The sequence below is a fragment of the Rattus norvegicus genome, chromosome 1, assembly GCF_021556685.1.
Source record: "Rattus norvegicus strain SHRSP/BbbUtx chromosome 1, alternate assembly SHRSP_T2T, whole genome shotgun sequence".
Lineage (NCBI taxonomy): Eukaryota > Metazoa > Chordata > Mammalia > Rodentia > Muridae > Rattus > Rattus norvegicus.
Window position 1 is genome coordinate 152,648,512 of NC_141534.1, and position 22,889 is coordinate 152,671,400.

At 34.1% G+C, this 22,889-nt stretch overlaps 1 protein-coding gene across 1 annotated transcript; it reads left to right on the forward strand.

Annotated features, from left to right (window-relative positions):
• The first annotated feature begins 14,654 nt into the window (after positions 1-14,654).
• On the forward strand, positions 14,655-15,650 carry Or14c43 (olfactory receptor family 14 subfamily C member 43). Its single transcript, NM_001000119.1, is given in 1 exon segment — positions 14,655-15,650. A coding segment is annotated over 1 exon segment (996 nt).
• The last annotated feature ends 7,239 nt before the right edge of the window (positions 15,651-22,889 follow it).

A 22,889-nucleotide genomic window follows, 5' to 3' on the forward strand; every position in this document is an offset into this window, starting at 1 on the left:
GTCAGCCTGCACTTCTTTGCTTCATCCATCTTACCTAGTTTGGTGGCTGTATATGTATGGGCCACATGTGGGGCAGGCTCTGAATGGGTGTTCCTTCTGTCTCTGATCCAATCTTTGCCTCCCTATTCCCTCCCAAGGGTATTCTTGTTCCCCCTTTAAAGAAGGAGTCAAGCATTCACATTTTGGTCCTCCTTGAGTTTCCTGTGTTCTGTGCATCCAGGGTAATTCGCGCATTTGGGCTAATATCCACATATCAATGAGTGCATACCATGTGTGTTTTTCTGTGATTAGGTTACCTCACTCAGCATGATATTTTGCAGTTCCATCCATTTGCCTATGAATTTCATAAAGTCATTGTTTTTGATAGCTGAGTAGTATCCATTGTGTAGATGTACCACATTTTCTGCATCCATTCCTCTGTTGAAGGGCATCTGGTTTCTTTCCAGCTTCTGGCTATTATACATAAGGCTGCTATGAACATATAGAGCACGTGCCTTTGGTATACGTTGGGGCATCTTTTGGGTATATGCCCAAGAGAGGTATAGCTGGATCCTCAGGTAGATCAATATGAAATTTTCTTAGGAACCTCCAGACTGATTTCCAGAATGGTTGTACCAGTCTGCAATCCCACCAACAATGGAGGAGTGTTCGTCTTTCTCCACATCCTCGCCAGCATCTGCTGTCACCTGAGTTTTTGATCTTAACCATTCTCACTGGTGTGAGGTGGAATCTGAGGTTGTTTTGTTTTGCATTTCCCTTATGACTAAAGATGTTGAATATTTCTTTAGGTGTTTCTCAGCCATTCGGCACTACCCAGTTGTGAATTCTTTTTTTAGCTCTGAACCCCATTTTTAATAGGGTTATTTGTCCCCCTGCAGTCTAACTTCTTGAGTTCTTTGTATATTTTGGATATAAGCCCTCTGTTAGTTGAAGGATTGGTAAAGATATTTTCCCAATCTGTTGGTTGCCTTTTTGTCCTAACAACAGTGTCCTTTGATTTACAGAAGCTTTACAGTTTTATGAGATCCCATTTGTCGATTCTTGATCTTAGAACATAAGTCATTGTTATTTTGTTCAGGAAATTTTCTCCAGTGCCCATGTGTTCGAGGCTCTTCCCCACTTTATCTTCTATTAGTTTGAGTGTATCTGGTTTGAAGTTGACCTCCTTGATCCACTTAGACTTAAGCTTTTTACAGGGTGATAAGAATGGATCTATCTGCATTCTTCTACATGCTGACCTCTAGTTGAACCAGCACCATTTGCTGAAATTGCTATCTTTTTTCCATTGAATAGTTTTGGCTCCTTTGGCACTAAATGTCTTAAAACCATGGGTTGTCTCTTTTCCTCAGATCTGCTGTGGGGAATGACAGAGAAGACTTTGCCTTCAGAGCTGCCATCTAATCTTCTGTAGAAAGCCTCCTTGTGCTGCCATCCACCACCACCAAGCTCAAACCTACCACTCTCAAGCTAAGGAGTCTCCCAAGGCACCATTCAGAGCTCTCCTCTTTCCCCTGGATCCCTGGCTAGATCCAGCCCTGTGAGCCACAACTCCATTCTTAGATCTTCTGCAGCATTGCAGCAGCACCTGGATGCCCAAGAGCCTGAGAACCCCGATAATCCTTGCCTCCTTGCAGGCCCTGGACCCACAGCCCCCACCACCATCAAGCTCTGATTATGTCTTGCACCTCAAACTGTGTTTCCCCACCACTGGAACTGTGTCCTAGGACTGCCCTATTGACATATACCAGTCTAGCATCAGCCTGGGGTAAGAAGTGTTCTAACGTCGTGTCTAGCCTTCCAGCTTGAATGGAGTCCTGTGGCAGAGCAAATGTGTAACCCGGATAACCCTACAGCTGGTGCAAGTTATAATCCTACAGAGGCACTCAGAACTATGAGTTTTTTTCCTAGCACTGTTTTAATTGTATCCCATAAGTTTGGATATGCTGTGCCTTCATTTTCATTGAATACCGAAAATTTATTTATTTATTTATTTATTTATTTATTTATTTATTTATTCCCTGACAAAATTATACTTGGGTATATAGTTGCTCAGCTTCTAAGTGTACTAGGGCTTTCTGTTGTTTTTTTGCTTTTGTTTCCTTGTTTGTTTTTGCTCTTGAAGACCAGCCTCAGTCTGTGATTATACAATTGAATACATGGGATTAATTCAGTATTCTTGTATCTGTGGGGGTTTGTTTTGTGTCCAAGGATACGGCTGATTTTTGAGAAGATACCATGAGGTGGTGAGAAGAAAGTATATTCTTTTGTTTTAGAGTAAAATGTTCTTTAGATGTCTTTTAAATACCTTTGGTTCATAACTTTTGTTAGTTTCTCTGTGTTTCTGTTTAGTTTCTGTTACTATGATTTGTCCATTGGTAAGAGCAGAATGCTAAATTTTCCTACTATTACTATGTGAGGTTCATTGTGTGCTTTGAGCTTCAGTAACTTTTCTTTTACAAATGTGGGTGCCCTTGCACTGAGGGATAGATGTTCAGAATTGAAGGTACATCTTGGGGAATATTTCCTTTGACAAGTATATAGTTTCCCAGCTTTTCAGGTAACTTTTGGTTGAAAGTCTATTTTATTGGATTTTCGAATGGCTACTCCAGGTTGTTTCTTGGGACTATTTGCTTGAAAAAATTTCCTAGATTTTACTTTAAGGTAGTATCTGTCTTTGTCACTGAAGTATCTTTCCTGTGTGCAACAAAATGGTGGTTTCTGTTGATGTATCCGTCTGGCAGCCTGGGTATTTTTATTGGAGCTTTGGGTCCATTTATGCTGAGAAATATTAGGGACCAATGATTATTGATTCCTGTTATTTTTGTTGTTAGTGGTAGAATTATGTTTGTGAGATTTTCTTCTTCTGGGTTTGCTGTGTAAAGATTAGTTTCTTGCTTTTTGTTGGGTGTAGTTTCTCACCTGGTGTTGGAATTTTCCTTCTATTATCTTCACTACAGATGGATTAATGGAAAGATACTGTATAAATTTGGTTTTGACTTGGAATCCCTTGTGTTCTCCATCTATGGTAATTGCAAGAATTTTGCTGACTATAGTAGTCTGGACATTTTTGTTCTCTGAGGGACTTTACGACATCTGCTCAGGATCTTCTTGCTTTTAGAGTATATGCTGAAAAGTCTGGTGTAATTCTGATAGGTCTCCCTTTGTGTTACTTGACCTTTTTCTCTTGCTGCTTTCTTTTTTGTGCCTCTTCATTTGGAGCTTTCATTATTATGTGACGGGAGGAATTTCTTTTCTGGTCCCAAAAGTATGTTGTTCTGTATGTTTTCTTTATGTTTATGGGCATCTTTTTCCTTAGGTTAGGAAAGTTTTCTTCTATAATTTTGTTGAAGATATTTCCTGGCACTTTGATTTGGGAATCTTCACTCTCTGCTATATATACTTTGGTTCACTCTTTTCCTTGTTTCCTTGATTTATTTAATGTTTTGAGATAGATTTTTGCTTTTTGTTTTTTTCCTTGACTGCTGTGTCAATGTCTTCTATGGTATCTTCTATGGATAAGACTCTCTCTTCCCTCTCTTGTATTCTGTTGGAGATCCTTATGTCTGTGACATCTATTCTCTTTCCTAGGTTTTCCATATTCAGGGCCATCTCCTGTTGTCTTTTTCTTTAATGTTTCTATTTTCATTTTTAGATCCCCAATCGTTTCATTCAATTCTTTCACCGGTTTGGTTGTGTCCTTCAGAATTTCTTTAAGGGATCTATGCATTTCCTCTTTAATGGCTTCTACTTGTTTAAATTTTTTCTCCTGTATTTCTTTAAGGGAGTTACTAATGTCCTTCTTAAAGTTCTCTTTAATAAAATAACAACTTACATCTAAATCTTGCTTTGTAGTTTTTTTGGGATATCCTAGACATGCTGTGTTGGGAGGACTGGATACTGATGTTTTCAAGTTGAATTGGTTTCTGTTGCTTATGTTATGCTTTTGTCCTTTGATCTGGTTTTTTGTGGTGTTATGTGGCCTCCCTGTCTCTGACTGGAGCCTGTCCTACTTTTGAGACTATGAGCATCTGATCCTGTCATCTTGGATACGTCAAAACTCCAGGGGGATTGAGCTGCAACTGAGATATTGGTTGAGTGGGTGAAGATCCAGAGCAGAGGCTCTGCTCCAGGCATTGGTGCAAACTGGAAGGCATGAGGATCTCTGGCTGGGTGCGTTCTTTTTGTCCCATGTTTCCAGCAGCCCCGTTATGCCAGTTATTGGGGTGGGATTTGCAAACTCACCTATGATTTTAGATGTGTCATATACCTGAGGAGTTGAGCTGCAATTCAGGTGTGGGCTGTGTGGGTTTGAATCCAGAGCTAAGCCTCTGCTCCTTGCACAGGGAGAAACCAGAAGGCCTACATCTTTTATCTAATGACTGTCATAGATGAGCAGTTGTGAGCTATCATCAGGAAAGAGGTTATCAGGATTAATGGTAGTGGGGGTTCTAAAACCATACTGTAGAGTTGTCCAGGTGTATGGCCTGCTACTGGGACAAACAGATATTGGACAGGAATCAGAAAGCATCATAGGCATCCTATATTTTATGACTGAAATTTTGGACAAGTATGCCACTGTACATTATCATGGCCCCAAAGTATGAGTTAAACCCTTCAAAATGCCTTTTTTTCCCACACAAAACAGGTGAAAATATTTTTGGACACCTGGAAGTACTAGAACAGAAGAAAAAGTCAAAAATGTTTTTTAAAGCCTCAATTATCTTTTGTGTAGTCTCAGGCCTGATTAGATCAGTGTTCTCATTTGAGCTGGGGCATCGGGAAAGGTCTTGCTGTTTCTGAAAATTCTAGTCTACAAAAAGAGGAATAATTATAACTCAAAACTATATCTTATTCTTTGTCTTTGGTATGTGAAAGGTGGTAAATCTCCTTCACTTAGAGAGCATCATCCCCTTTTCCTAATTTATGATTGTGGCCAAGATTTGTAACCATTGATGTATAAATTTCAACTTTCTTAGCTGACCTTCTATTTGCCTTATATCTATAGCTCTTGCAGTAATACTTCAGTGGCATTTTTATATAATTCATTTTAGTTTTATAGACCAGGAGGACATTATTATTCATTATTATTATTATTATTATTATTATTATTATTAAAGAGCATGGTCCTGTGAAACCCATCATCATGAGGTCAAAATTTAGTGACCTATTTAACAGATTTGGAGAATTTTAAAATCCTTTGAGCAACCTGGTCTAAATAATTTGCTTGCCGTAACCTCCTTTTGTGTCTTTCTATTTAAAACCAAAGATGGGTTTATTCAACTCATTCAGAGGCTGTAGAATGCATCTTTTAGGATCAAGCTGGTATATAACTGCTTTTCATAAAAAATCAGACTCAGGAGAATCATAAGTTTTAGGTTTCTTCATAAGTATATACTTCTTCAGTTATGTAGGGTGAGTGCCTCAGAACCAGTTCCTTAAACCACCCAACATAGACTGAGATTTTCAGTAGACTCAGGGTCTTTGGATATTGTTTAATCTCAATAACTCAGCTTGTTAGTTGAGCAATTACAGAAACTTTGTGTAGGGTCTTTCCTAACAGGGTTATTTCTTCCCAGAGTTCCAGAAAAGTTTGTATACAAGATGACAGATATTTAGTCATTTGGGGAAGACTGTCCGCTTAAATTTTGTGGCATGAATTTCACTTGTATCATGAAGTCAGTTTTGCTAATAAAAGTAAAGTTAGTTCAGCTCTAAGAATTCCCTAAATCTCAACAATTTCACTATGCCTCAAAACCCAAAACATCTCTTCTGAAATTCAATGCACTACTAAATATGAATGCATACAAAATAAAAATGATTCACATACTTTCAATACACAGTAAGTAAGAATGACACTCCAAATGACAAATGGGGCAAAAGAATGAAAGGCCATACAAAAGAAAACTGAAGACCCAAACACGACACCAGTTAACTTTAAGTCTGGATCTGGAATATATCAGTGGTATCATTTAAATGCCACCAGGATTGGATAAATCCAGTGTTGCACTTCTTATTCATGTTAAAAATCAGGGCTTCTTTTGCCCTGGCTTCATACTGTAGTTATAATTTTCCTTGGCTCATGGTTTAGCATTTCCTATGTGCTAAAGTATCCAGTATGATTTGGACATTATCTTCACAACTTCGTGCAAAAACTCCCCATGATGAAGTCATGTAGTCTTGACACTCACTGCCTGACTTAATTAAACCTTCATGTGATATTCCACTTCTCAAAATTCTGACATTTTGCTTTCAGTAAAAAACAGCAACAAATAGGTGATAAAATTGAGTAACTATACCAATTCGAGATATAAACTGGACTTAGATAAAATGGATTCTGAGTGACTTAATAATGGGACCAGAGGCAATACTTTCTAGGTGCCTGTTTGTAACAGGGAATCTCTTTTGGTTTTTCATATCCATTTCCCCATTTTAAATAAATGTGCATAAAACTGCAACTGTTCATAAGTCGAAGTTGACTTTCAACGCACCTATTGTATTGAACAAGTGCAAAATATGTGGTTTTTCTTAGTTGTTCAAATTTTTCTACAAGCACAGTTGATTTCTTTACATCCTACTTCTCTACCACTTTAGCATTGCTCATGTTCTTTTCTTCATAAGCTGCACAATTTTTAATCTAAACTCTCAGGATAGACCCCAGTATATACAGTGGTAATAACACATTAATGTTTTACTGCCTTGAAATTATCTCCTTCAAACAGATTGAACTCAGTCCTGCTTGAAATCATTTCCACTCAAATACACAATACAGGTTTGGAAACAGGGAAGGTTTCTCTCAGAAAAAAACAAAGCTACCAAGTATAGCTACTAACAATACTGAAATGATTTCTACAAGTTTCTGTGTTTCCCTCTAAAACCTCTTGATATGGACATGGATTGAACACATTTTCATGGTACTCTTATCTTCTCAGATCCTATCAGGATGGTCCATTAAGCACTAATTACAAAATGCTACATCTTTTCATTCATAAAATTTCTCAAGCTCTTTAATATTTTCCCACAAACCACTCCCAAGTATCAATCATTTAAGAACTAAGTTGAGGTGGAGTGTAGAAAAGGGAAAGGAAAAGTTATGCAATTATATTTTAATTAGAAAGGAAAGTAAGAATGAAAGAAAAATTAATGTTTTAAATATCTTAAAAATGAAACAAAAGAAACCAAGTAATGACCCCTCCTTATGAAGAAAGAACTAGGAATATAAACAGTATTCTCACTTCATGTTTTATGCAGGCTCTAACTTTCAGACTCAAACTGATCTACTAGATCTAGTGAAACTTCTATTATTTTGTTTAAATGAGCTTGACAGATCTGAAGATGTTTTACTGACAGTATTCAGTATAAACTGTATAGTACAAACTGGGTAACTAATATTTTTACCTCTTACGATTTTATGAGCAGTAAGCTGCAGAGATGTGAAATATTTTGAATTTTTAGAAAAATTTGAGTGTGATTTATAATTCATATTTGACATAATTCTTATGACTCTGAAACAAGAAAGTAAAAAACCTGAAAGACTTTATATGTGTGTGTGTGTGTGTGTGTGTGTGTGTGTGTGTGTGTGTGTGTGTGTAGGTGTGTGTGTTTTATGGGAATGACTACCATTTTCTTCTTTCAGTATCTTTCAAGGATTAACAACTAACATAACAGAACAAAGAGAAAGGTGGAGAAAACAGAGAGACAGAGAGACAGAGACAGACAGAAAGAAAGAATATCTGATTGGTTGGAAATTTAAAACCACATAGGATAATGTCCTGAGTTCTGTGCAGATGGCAGATATTTAGATGACAGAAGCTGTCCATGTGTTTCTGAACTATTTCACTATCCACATCATCATCTACACACTTTCAGGTGACTCTGATGGCATCTTATTTGTTCTTTTAGCCTACATCTGATCTTGAATTTTAATTGGATCTATTTTTACCAGTTCTATGGAAATCATCACCCACCAAAATTACCTCTGGGCATTTTGTCTAATTAAGGCTGTGTTCTCAGAGCATTTGCACTCAAGAGAATGGCCAGATTATATAAAATTATATAAAAATTAATAAGATTAGTCAATTTATAAAACCAAGACTGGAATTTTACTCATTGGACAAATTCCTTTTATTTCTTGCTACTGACAATTATTTGACTGAATTATCTGTCAGACTTTGATTTGCAAAAGTTAACAACTCAGAGCTTCATTGTCATTTTTGAATGATGAAAAATGCCCAGGTAAGTGTCTTCTGACCATGGTTATTATCCTAACATACTTCTCTTTACTGCTTGATGGCTTCCCAGCAATTTCTTAATATAATTGTAAGTGTTATAAGATGCACAATGAAGTCCAAACATAAATAGTGAGTATTTGAGAAAATCCATCTTACATAGCCACCTGACAATCAATAATTTCATTAAAAGAATATGTGAATTCATCATCTATTACTATAAAAGTAAAAGAATCACAGAAAAAATCTTGCTATCTTATAAAAGTTTCAGTTTCACTTCATAAGTAACAGCAATATCAGGGAGCGTGGTTGAGTAAAGTGTTAACCATAAAACAAAAAGGTGATCATTGTGCTTCTATGCAACCTAAATCATGCATTGTACTTGCAACATTCTTTAATTATTCAATATTTCTGAAATATGCAAAAGTTTGTATAAACAACTTGAGAAAATAATATAAGGGTTAAAAAATTTATATAATATATAATACACTTACATATTTATGTTTATGGAATATTTATATAAGGATACTAACATGTACACATGTATATATATACATATATATATAAAACATAGAATAGCAAACACATAAGTAAATATACAGTATATAGACATATAGACATATAGATATATAGATATAGGTAGAGTGTGTAGGATGAAAAAAATCATGTTAACATGTTTTGATAAACATGTTTAAAGACTTGCTTACATTTGTAATTTTAAAATTATAATTTAATTTATTTTTTCCCTTTTCTTTTCTCACTCCAGTCCTCCCATATATCCCCTAAAACTTAATATTATGATGTCTTTTTTGTATTAATTGTTGTTACATCTACATAATTTACATTAATCTATGCACATATATACACATATATTCATAAATATGTCTATGGATATTTTTTCTGCATAGATGTGTGCCAATCCCAAGCATGTAGTGCATTTAGATGCAAGAAAAATGTGTCATATCCACTATAGATGACTGTGATCCATTATGTGAGAGCCATAATATGAACACAGTTCATCCACATGATCAGTAAATTACCTACTAAATGACCTTTTATTTCATTAGAAATATATATTTAATATATTGATGCCATATGCAGCTCATTTTGTAAGAAATATTTTGTTATCAAGTATATGGCACAACTCATAAAAATACTGACCTTATAAAAAGAGTGTACTTTCTTGCTTAATTTCCTCTTTGAGTTCCAGTTTAACTATATATGCCTTTCAGCAGAAAACCAAGATAAATTTCTTTCCTATTTATATATAAAAGTAATAAAATTTAAATTAAATTCATAAAACAATAATAAACATTAAAATTTCATATTGGTTATAGACATTAAATTGTCACCTTTTAGAATGACATAAAGCATGTGTTCAGACTCATCACGTGGAAGGTTTGAATTCCATTTATAGTTTTTTATTAGATACTTTCCATTTGTAGATTTTAAAAATCTGGTTTGAAATATATTTCATTACAAAAAAGAGTTATTAAATTATATATTCCTCCCAGAGGATTCATTTTTTTCTCTAAGCTTATTAAGAACTTAATGTATTCAATAAAAAGTTAATCTGTGTCCTTTTACCAAGTGTTTCTTCATCATTTGTTGCTACAAATGATGTTGACACAATACTCTGAAAATCTTTTCATGTATTTTTATAGGTTGAATAAATAAAAGATATAAAATGCATGTATATTGGTATACACGTTCAAAAATATGAAAGCATAAATATTCAGCTCTGGGAGGCACATTCTGAAGAATTCCTGATGTAATAAATTGACTTCCAAATTTCTACAGGAATTAAATTAGCACCTAAATATATTTTAGATAGAGATATTTAATTTTAAAAGTCACAAGCTATAATATTTAAATACGGTTAATGCTTTCTGTACTTGAAAGGGACCTAGTACATGCTTTAAATTGGATGTCCAATGCAAAGTGGTCATACTTGAAATCATACATACAAGAAACTCAAAGAATCATCAAGCATATTTAGGAATATATATTTGTACACAAATACATTTGTAATACAATAAGAATGTGGGAGGAAAAGGGGTTCATGAAATTGTAAAAGAACATTAGTGGGTCTATCAGAGGTTTTGGAGAAATAAAAGGTAAGGGAGGATTACAATTATGTTATAATCTAAATTTAAAAACAACCACAACAACAACTGCAACAAACCACACAGAGATCCATTGAGTTAGCACAGGTTCCTCAAAATTAATTTTTTTCTGTCTCATTATGGAAAGAATTCTCTCTAGTACACTCAAAGGAATTCATGAGTGACAATTGTCAATGTTGCCTTGTAAGAAACTTAGGGAAAGATTTATTTTTATACTATAAACACTACTTTTCATATATGATTGAAAATTTTATATGTAGACTTTGTTGAATATTGTAAAATATTTTCTTGCATACATTAATACTGACATTTGATTTTTTATCCTTGTATCCATTAATGTGTGAAAATCATTAATGAATTATATTGAAATTTTCTTCAATGAAAGAATAAATCAAGCTTCACCAAGAAGTTTGACATATTTAATGAATTAACATAAAATCATTAATATATATAAGCTCTACAAACATTTTTATGAGTTTAAATATTAATCAAGGTTATTCATATGCATTTATTTGTGATATCTTATTCTTGCCTTATGATGTAAAACAAATTTGTATTTCTAGAAAATAAACATAAATTTCTTTTAATAAAGAAACCAAATTTTCGTTAATATATTTATCCATGAAACTCTCTGATACTGGAATTCTTAATTCTGGAAGTCATTTAAATCCTAATCAGTGTCCTTACTTGTCGCTCATGTGATCTGTTTTCCTGCTGTGAAAAATAGTTTTCTAAGTACGTTCCTTAATTTGAGACATTAACTCAGACCTTTTTATTGGAATTCTTGTCATACAACTATTTGTCTTAGATCCTTTCATTTCTGTGGCATCAAATGTGTTAACACTTCCAACAAATTTTAATTAAAATCTTGTTACTTCATTATCCCTCTCCTTTTCTCTTTCCAATTGTGTTCTGTAACTTCCTTTCAGCTTTTACCATAATTTTCTACTATCAAATTGATATCTTTTTCCTTTATTACTATTACATATATGAAACATACATACACAGACACACATACACACACACAAACACACACACACACACACACACACATATATGCACAGAGATATAAATACAACCTACAAAGTCTCTATATTTTGTTTGTTGGATTGCAAACTTGGAAATATTTAGGGGATCATCTTTGGGAGCAAATCTCCTGCTCTCTGCTCTCTGAAGTCTTTTGTTGTGGTGAAATCAATTTAATAATTTATTTACTATTTTATTAACATAACTGACAGTTTTTCGAATGTTTCATGTTAATTTATTGATTTTTACATTTTAAACACATCCATCTTTGTGATTCTGCTCTTATTAATTAGAAGCTTAATATGTGATTTTCTTTTATGTTACTTGATACAAAAGCCTTTGCCAAATTAAAGAGTATTAGTGTGGATGTTTATTATGATTAAATATTCTTTAGGGACGAAGATGCTGAATCAAAAAGTAGTCATACAGTACCTTTTTGACTTTATCTATTTTCTAAGTTGTTTTATTTTCTTCTTTAATCTACTTTCAAAATTTGATTCATAAGTGTTTTCTAATTTTTCCCATTTTATCACTGATTATCTATTCACTTTAAAGTTGGAAAAATGGGGTGATTTTTTTTGTTTACTTGTTAAAATCTCTTATGTTTCAGCAAATGATGTTCCAGGATTGTTTCACTCAGTATAATGTGCTCCAAGGCACATGTGATCCATGCCACTGCGAATGGAAGACAGAAAGAGTGCAGGTACTTCACAGGCTAAAGAACTGATAACTCTTATTGGTGGAGAATAATTGGTACACAGTTTTCCTGATACTTTTAAGGTAAAATTTCCATATATTTCTGGTAGATACTATTGATAGGTGATGCAAACACCTCCAACTTTTATAATCAGTTTTAAGTATGATTGATGGCTAAATATTAAATCATTTTTACTGTTTCTATTGTGGTAGTTATTTAAAAATCTGGTAGTATATGTTTTTACATTGAAATGCTTGGGTGATGAAAGCACAAATATGTATAATTGTAATTGATTCCTTTTAGTTTCTTTTTATTTGGTAATGATCTTTGACTCCAGTGACTTTTTAACTATGTATACTGTTGTAAGAGCTCACCAAGCAATGCAGTATCATGAATCCACTCAACTTCCTATTTGCCACTCACCTCAGCTCTACTAGGACTTTTCCCCTTTTAGATCTGATGTCATACAACCTTCAAAAAGCCCACATGCAGTATCAGCTCTGGTTAATATATTATCATTTTACTTCTAACATTGTTTTTATATTGAACATATATAAATAGTAAGATGTATTAAATAGTTTCATAGATATTGGAAATTTACAACACACACGAGGAGGCGCCTTGTAAAAGTAACAAGATCTAGCTTTTCAATAACGGGTGAAGTTTCAACACAATACCATCCTACAGTTGTTGTCCAAATCTGGTGTTTTATAATTACCCTGACATGGTCATCATGGACATTGTGAAAGAATGCTTTGCTTTTGTAAGTGACCAACATTCCTTTCCCATAGCACGCTGCAGCCATAAATAAAGTGTGATTTAATTAATGCTGAATCCTGATATAATCCTCAGTTACTCTTCTCATAAAACGAGTTCACACTGCTGTAGAAGGTGACTCTGATGATATCACAGTCACCAGGTTTCCTGAACCCTTGCAAAAATATTCATCTACTGATTAAAAGCCTGTACTTAGTATCTGTTGTAATACAGTCAGGAATATGTTAGGTGATATAATTTTTCTACTCAATTTATAGAGATTCTAAATACTTTGTGGGCATTTTAGACTGCAATCTTGAGTGAAATTGCAAATAGAGTATAGATATGTTTACATAGTAAATAGAGGCAATAGTATATTTGAGATAATTTTTTTTCTGTCTTAATATCTTGAAAAAAGAATTTACTACCATTTCTGTGATGAAACAAAATATGAGAATAAGAAGTAAATGTAGTTAATATTCCCTAGTTAATATCATTAAGAAATATTTTCTTTAACACTCACCACTCATACTGTTAGAAGTTTTAGGTTTCCAAAATAAAAAAATTCAGTACAAAAAAAAGTAAATATAGCTATCACACTCTTGAAATTCCTTTTTTACCTTATTTATGTCTGTGTCATAGCTGTTTTTGTCAGCTCTTCTTAGACTTTTTTTCTTTCTAATTAATTAATATTTACTATCTTTGGTTGCTGACATGAGAACATATTAAAACTTGTTACTTTAATTTATTAAGCTGACAGAAGCTTACCATTAATTTTATAAACTTAGGTTTTTCTATTTTAGCACCACTATATTGATTATAAGCTTTAGAACTTAACGTTTTTATATTGTGCATTACCAATGGAATTTAGTAGTATGTTAATAACTGTTGGAGAAACATGATCCACATAAATAGCAGCCAAGTTTGACTTGAACTGAAAAACTTAAAAGGCATCATGTATTACATCATGTTTAGTTTTTTTTGTATAAACTGCTTTATGCTTCAGGAGTCAGCTGGCCAAAATAAATAGCTGAGGGTTACTGTGGATATATATTTAAATATTCTTCCCATAACCTAACACTTGGTTAGGAACTTTCAAGTGGAACAGGAGCAATTTTTTTTTTTTTAAACCTGAGGTTTCTACAAAAACAGAAAATTCTGCATAATGAATGCAAGGTTAAGAATGCTTAAGTTTTCATGCAAATGGACTATTCTAAAGGTCTCAGATATCTCAAGGACTGAATGAGATTTCCAAAATTCTTCCTATTTCCATGCTCATCTTTCTCTTTCACAACCTTATGATCATTTTTCTCACCTTCACTTTCACTTCCCACAATTCCCCATCATGTACATATGTGTGGACATATGAAAATAATCATATAACATAAAGGCATTTCAAAAGTAAATGTATATATATATGTATATGTATACATATATGTATGAAAATAAGTAACCAAATAATTTGCATAATAAATCCCACACATTAAAATTTTCTGGATATTCATAATTGGCACAAGTAGTTTTTATCTGGAAAAAGAACTTACCATATTTTAATCAACTTAGTATTTATTAAGGCAAAGGATTTGTTAGACAGTTATTATTAAAACCAATTCTAAGTACTTACTTAACAACCTACCATACAGTTAGAGAGACAGACCCACCTTGATGAATTAACTAAGCATATTTTTTTAAAAAAGTACACAAGCCAAAGAAACAAATGTTTGTTTTTTACACAAAAAGGCTGTTTTTAGAAAACAGACATAAAATATTTTAAGGGAAATTTGTTCAACTTTTTTATTTTTTTCAGAAAACCTGCTCTTTGATATGATGGCCAATTCTACCCTAGTGACTGAGTTCCTCCTGGAGGTTTTTGCCAAGTCTCGGGAGCTGAGGATCCTACTCAGTGTGCTGTTCCTCCTGGTGTATCTGGGCAGTCTGTTAGGGAACCTTATCATCATCATTGCTACTACAGTTGACCAAACCCTGAACACACCCATGTATTACTTCCTTAGGAATCTTTCAATTGTAGATATGTGTTATGTTTCTGTCACTGTTCCTAATGCTTGTTTCAACTCTCTCACAGACCACAGGAACATTTCTGTGGCTGGGTGTGCAGCACAAATCTTTTTGGTCTTTTTTTGTGCATGTGTAGAGTTGTTTTTACTAACCATCATGGCCCAGGACCGTTATGTGGCCATCTGCAAGCCTCTTCTCTACCCTGTGATCATGAACCACCAATTCTGTGTTCAGATGACACTGGTTTCCCTACATAGCTCTCTTGTCATTGCAAGTGTTCACACTTTCAAAACATTCCAGCTTTCCTTCTGTCACTCTAATGTAGTCCCTCAGTTCTTCTGTGATGTCCCCTCTTTGTTGAAGCTTTCATGTTCAGATACCTTTAACAACAAACTCTTAATGCTTCTCTCTGCTATTGTCATTGGCTGTAGCTGCTTTACGTTCATTGCTGTATCATATGTTCGGATATTATCAACTGTGTTGAAGGTTCCTCTCAAAGGAGAGCGAGGGAAAGCCTTTTCCACCTGTGTCCCTCACATTGTTGTGGTGTCTGTGTTTCTTATTTCTGCTACTTATGTGTATCTAAGACCTCCAGTACTAACATTAGAAGTAGTTAAGGAGATGTCTCTTTCGGTGTCTTATACTATTGTTCCACCATTCTTAAATCCTATAATCTATAGTCTAAGAAATAGACAGATAAAGGCAGCTGTGAAGAAAGTAATATTAAGACTTTCTTTCACGTTTGAGTATAAAAGAAATGAGTATTTGTCAGATATTTCTAGAAGAAGGAAACTGACAAAATAAAAAGAAATATTTTTGCACAGAGAGGCTCACACTCATGCATGTGCATGTGTGTGTCCATGTTTGCACACACACACACACACACACACACACACAGCAGGTATCAGATATACTTGCTCAAACACTCCAGAAGCTCGTAAAAGCACTAAAATGAAAGAAAAAATAATATATACACAAAGGCCTTGAAGAAAGATAAGATAGAGAAATACACACACAGGAACACAGACACATAGACATATGATTAAACAATATGTTTGTTTTCTGTTGACTATCTACTGATGGGCATTAATTTTTCCTTTAAAAATAATTTATGGGCTGGGGATTTAGCTCAGTGGTAGAGTGCTTACCTAGGAAGCGCAAGGCCCTGGGTTCGGTCCCCAGCTCTGAAAAAAAGAACCAAAAAAAAAAATAATAATTTGCTTACCCATTCAGACTCCATTGGAGGAAAATTAACCTATCCTTGAAAATGATTATCTATTAGAGATTGTTTCTAAGTAGAAGATAAATGCATGCGAATGCATCCCATTTCAGCTGTAGTATACTTTACAGTAAGAACTATATAGAAACATGCATGCTAACTCATATCTGTGACTTCATATGTGCATAGGTCATGTTGATAAAGAGGAAGACATTTTTGTGTTTCTTCCATCATTTTTAGCTCTTATACAATTTCTTCTTCCTCTGGCACAGGAGTTATGAATTGCAGAGGACAGGAATTGGTGGAGACATGACTTTTAAGTTGATAGTTTCATAGTCTCTCACTTTTTGTATAATATCTGGTTGCAGGTTTCTGTATTTGCTCCCATATGCTCCATGAAGAATTTTCTGATCATGGTTGAGCAAGGTACAGATCTATAAGTATATCAGATTGTCATGAGTTACTTTACTATTAAGTGTCCTGGCTATTAATGACTAAATTAGGCTAACATTTACATAAATTGAACATATACCAGATTCAATTTGTCTTTCTAGATATGGGTTACTCCACTAGGGATTTTTTTTCTAATTCCACACATTTACCAATATTGTTTCATTAGTTAATTTTTAAAAATTGTTTCTTTATTCTTCTTTCATACAATACATTTTAACTGCAACATCCCACTCTCCCTATTTCCCACTGTATACTTTCTACCCCAGATCAATTGCTACTTTATTTCTCTTATCAAAAGATCAGGTCTGTTAGTGATATTAATTGAAGTTGTTATAACATGATGCAATAAGACTACCCATATGACCTTATATCAAGGCTAGATGAGGCAACCTAAAAATAGAAAAAAGGCAAAACAAGCACACAAAAGAGTCAGTAACACCCTGTTCCGATTGTTAGAAATCATTTTTAACAGTTAACTAATATTCCATGATACAAATGTACCAGTTTCTTTTTTCTTATGTTAACATTCTACAGTTTAAGAGATATTTATGAAAACTTTGAAAACATAAAAGAAGAAAAAACCAATTTTTCAACACATCTGCACAAATGAGTCACCATTGGCTTTTCCCTAATTATTAAAAGAAGGGTTATGAATAAGACTGGGTTAATTTACATAGTTTTAAAGTGCTTGGGTATGCTATAAAAGATTATGGATGAAAGTTACCTGCACCCAAATCCATGGGGGAGGGAGCTAGACCCTCAGAACTGTGGACAGTCCTGAGAACCCAGAGGAGACAATTACTTTCTGCCCACATTTCTGACTCTAGAGGAAATAACTTTGTGCCATCTGTGCCCCTTGGGCACAATAACCTAGAAATAGTGAGGCCAGGACCCTTTGGGTTTCTGCCTGTGCCCAGAACTGAAATCCATTCCCCAGGAGAACCTACACACCTGAGAGCAGAGCTCACTGTTCCCAGATCCAGCTGTAAGAAAATAAGTCTAGAGGAGTGCTGACACACATGCCTACGGAAGGGTCAAACCACTGTCAGAGACAGCAAGATAACACCAGAGACAACCTCATGGCAAGAGGCAAGCACAGGAACCTAAACAACAGAAAACAGGACTACTGGACAACATCAGTGCTCAGTTCTCCCACCAAAGAAAATAGTGGATATCCAAACACACTGGGAAAACAAGATTTAAATTTAAAATCACGTTTTATGATGAAGATGGAAGACATTAAAAAGGATATAAATAATTCCCTTAAAGAAATACAGGAAAACACGAGTAAACAAGTAGAAGCCCTTAAAGAGGAAATGCAAAATCCCTTAAAAATTTACAGGAAAACACAACAAGTCAGGTGAAGGAATTGAACAAAACCATCCAGGATTTAAGTGGAAATAGAAGTAATAAAGAAAGAACAAAGGAAGACAAATATACAGATAAAATAAAAACTAGGAAAAAAGAGCAGGAGTCATAGATTCAAGTATCACCAACAGGATACAAGAGATAGGAGAGAGAATCTCAGGGGCAGAAAATAGCATAAAAAACATCAACATGACCATCAAAGATAATGTAAAACACAAAAAGCTCCTGGCCCAAAATATCCAAGAAATCCAGGACTAAATAAGAAGATCAAAACTATGGATAATAGGTAGAGAAGAGAGTGAAGACTCCAAAGAAGCACGTGAAAGATATGTTTGCAAAGATCTTCAAGTCTATGATGAAAAAAATTGAAGATCTCAGAAGATAGAAAGACCTCCCATGCTCACGGATTGACAGGATTAATATACTAAAAATGACCATTTTGCCAAAACTAATCTACAGATTCTATTTGATCCCCATCAAAATTACAACTCAATTTTACATCAAGTTAGAAAGAGCAATTTTCAAATTCATTTGGAATAACAAAATACCCAGGATACCCAAAATTATACTCTACAATAAAAGAACTTCTGAGGAATCATTATCCCTGATCTCAAGCAGTATTACTGAACAATAGTGATAAAAACTGTATGGTATTGTTTCTGAGACAGGCAGGTAGATCTGTGGAATAGAATTGAAGACCTAGAAATGAACTCACATACCTATGGTCACTTGATCTTTGAGAAAGATGCTAAAATGCTTCATTAGAGTCACACTGAGGTAATTTTTATTATTATTCGGGACTATTATGAAGAGTGTCATTTCCCTAATTTCTTTCTTAGCCAGTTTATCCTTTGAGTAGAGTAAGGCTACTTTTTTGTTTCAGTTAATTATATACCCAGCCACTTTGCTGAAGTTTGGATAATGGAAAAAGGATAGCAATTCCAACAAACGGTGCTGGATCACCTGGAGGTCATCATGTAGAACAATGCAAGTCAATCCATTTTATTGCCCTGTACAAAGTTTAAATCCTAGTGGATCAAGAACCAATTCATCAAAACCAGATACACACAAACTAATAGAAGAAAAAGTGAAGAAAAGTCTCAATCACATAGGCACTGGGGAAAATTTCCTGAACAAAACACCAATGGCTAATGCTCTGAGATCAAGAATTGACAAATGGGACCTCATAAAACTGCAAAGCTTCTGTAAGCTCAAGAAGAAGGATGACCAAAGTGTGGATGCCTCACTCCATCCTTAAAGTGGGAACAAAAATATTCACAGGAAGGGATATGGAGGCAAAGTTTGGAGCAGTGACTGAAGGAATGGCCATTTAGAACTAGCCCCACATATGGCCTATATATTCAACAACCAAAACTGGATAAGATTGATGAAGCTAAGAAGTGCATGCTGACTGGAACCGGACATAAATGTCTCCTGAGAGGCACAGCCAGAGCATGTCAAATCCAGAGTCGACTGCTAGAAGCAAACCATTTTACTGGCAATGCGACCCCCATTGGAGGAGTTTGAGAAAGATTTGAAAGAGCTGAAGGGGCTTGCAATCCCATAAGAACAACAATGCCAACCAACCTGAGCTTCCAGGGACTAAATTACTACCAAAGACTATACATGGACTAACTCATACCTCCATTTGCATATGTAGCAGAGGATGGCCTTGTTGTGGCACCAATGGAAGGTGACTCTCTTGGTCCTGCCAACTTTTGACCCCTAGTGTAAGGGAATATCGGGAGAGGGGGGAGAGGTAGGGTTGGATGAGAAGAGGAACACTCTTAACAGATGAAAAGGGGGGATAAGGTAGGGGGCTTATCTGGGGAACCGGGAAAGGCAATGACATTTGAAATGTAAAAAAATATATCCAATAAAAGAAAAAATTATATGTCATCAAAAAGTCCCTAATGTGAAACTTTTTAGAAAAAAAACAAAATATGTTTATTTCAATTAACAATCAATTTGTATGAAATATGTATAATCCCAGAATTTGAGTGTCTGAAATATGAGGATTACAAATTTGGGGCAATCTTGAGTTACATAAGAAACTGTATATTTATCTTATGGCTATGCTAGTAGACATGAAACATTTAAAAGAAATCTTAGTATCTTCTCAGAGTATAGTTATGAATTCAAAACAAAGACACTTAATATTTTAAAGGTCAATAGATAATACATTCAAATGCCATGCACTTATATGTGTGTTTTTGTCACGAAAAGGAGTTTATTAACTCTAGGTTCCTTTTCTTTCTTCATGCAATGTTTACTGTTGAAGGTGAAAATAGGTTGTAGATGCATGGCCTATTAGACCATGGTTACAACTTTATACTAAATGCAGGAGCCTGGTGCAATTTTCAGAGCTTTTTTAATTTTTTGCTAGAATTATGGCTCTCAAGGCTTCTACTCAGATTTCATTCTCTTAGGAGAGCCCTTTAACAGGAATGCTGATGGAATAAAACATGACAACTCTATGAGCTCTTCTTCATTCAGAGTAAATTTCTTTCATTTGAGAGAACTGTCCTTCCAACAAACAACTTTGGCTTCTCCACTAAAGTATGCTTCCACTGTGTTTGGGGCATGAATATGTTTAAAGGTCTTTCAATGTATTTTTTGCAGTGATTCATGGACTGTAGATACTTTTCTGCTAAACAGGCAAGACCATTTCCTTAAAGATACCATCCAGAAAATTTAGACAACCATTAACACAACTAAAAATAATTCATTTTCCAGAGGAAAACTAATCTTTAAACAATTTTAAGAGGAGAAACAGATCAAATATCCATTAGAAAAGATTTTCCTTTATCACTATTTCAAAATTACATCAGATTACATAAAATCAAAGCACAGTAAGCCTTATATGTAAAGAATAGTTTTCTTAATTATGAACAAAATTTAAGTGTATATTTGTGTTCACGTTCATGTAGGTACACATCAACATATATAACCATTTCAAAATGTAGCAATAACAGGTTTGATGAAAGTGGCACATAATTTCATCCATGAGAGTACTGTTGTACCATTTTATTATTGACTTCAATGTTTCAAATTAGGCTTGCATTTTTTTTCTGTCATCAAATCTTCAACAACAACAAAAAAAAAACCAAAAACCGAAAACAAAAAAAAAAAAAAAGTTAACTACCTTACAAGAGAAATCCAAGGCTATTTGATATAATCAAGATGCATGGAACTTCAAGCCAAACCTCATTAAAGACTTCTTATTGATAATTTTGTTGTTCTTTTTGTTTGAAGCAGAGTCTCTCTATTCTATGTAACCCTGGCTGACATGGAAATTGCTATGTAGACCAGGTTGGTGTGAATTCATAGAGATTCACCTGCTGATTTCTGCCAACTCCTGGGATTAAAGGTATCATCATGCCAACCTGTCATTATAAAGGTTTAAAATATTTTTAAAATTAAACAGATTTTAAGATTATAAACTGTGTAAAGATTAGAATTATGATGTTGCTACTAGTATATCTCTGGCTGTTTCATAGCCTTGAGTCAGATTGTACTGATGTAAGATCGAAATTAAGACTAATAAGATATATTGGTCAACAATTGTAATGTCGAAGCAGGGCATGTATTATTCATGTGTAATAGATTTTCTGTATTAAAATGAGATATGCTCGTGTCTCTCAAACATAGTGTATTAGTCAGCTTTCTACAACTATAATTAGAAATACCAGAAACAGTCAACTCATAAAATGAAAAAGTGAATTTTGGCTCACAGTTGTTGGAGTTTCTATCTAGGATTGGTTTTCCTCACTGTTCTGGGCCAGCATGGTAGAGAAGTTGCTTGATTCATTTACTAATGGAGGCAATGCCAATCCAAGCAGATTAATAGTTAGTAATGTTTCCTAAACAATATATGCCAAGCTCCTCACTAGAATCAAGCAATTAAACAGGATAAGTAAATATTATTAAGAAAAATACTGTGCAGGGCATCTTACTTGCCAAATTCTTTCACCTACAATTTCCTAAATTACTGATGCAAAAAGTTCTCATAGACTTGGTAACAAAATTGTTGTAAGTTGAACAACAATAATAATTAATTATTGACATTTGTTCCTTCTTTCCTTGTTTGTTTGTTCAGTTGGTTGGTTAGCTGTTCCCCTTCTAGCTTCATCTTCTTAGATCTTTAAGAGATTCTCCTAGGTAGTGTGCAATGTATCAATTTTTACAAATCTTTATGTCAGAAATGGTCTCTTCTTCTTTAGGATGACAAGATGTAGCATTCAATTTTCACACAAATAAGTTATTCAACACAATAACAAGATATTTGGGTATGCCTGAGAGTATCATTGCAGAATGTTGGGTACAGGTGACATGCCAAGAATAATAGAGTTCAGTTTACTGAGAGTTTGTATCTACAAAGTAAATCTCAGAGAAAGATTTTAGAGGGCTTCTTGGAAGGATTTACTATTTAAACAATTTATTCTTTGTCTTCTCTCCCAGTCCAATTAATCCAACTAGTGTCCATTGTTCACATGCATAAAGAAACTTACTAAAATGAAATGTCTCAATAGAAAATAAAAAAAGATCATGGATGTAAAAATCAGTAAAAACCATATTAAAGCCACGAGGGTTAAATGCTGCTCTGTACATAGCATTTATATCTGGAGTCTGTGGGGTAAATTTCGTAAGAAAAAATTCTTTAAATATTTCATTTTTGATTCCTCAGTCTGCTCAGTTATTAAGTGCCAAATAACCATATCCTTAGATTAAGTGGTCTCATATATAGAAATTGCAATTAATCTTTCCCAAGGGCTTAGTAGTTCATCTTACTATGTGTTCAGAAAATTTATTTAAGCTCATGTATCCAGAATTAACAATATTCACAAAATTCTTGAATTATAGCAGAAACCACAGATTTTATTACATTACTTTCTTTATATTTCCAGAAGTGAAAATGCTAAATATTCATTTATTGTTTTGAGTTAAAATAACATATATGGAATATTTTAATTTGATTACTCCAACTTGTGAAATATTTTAAA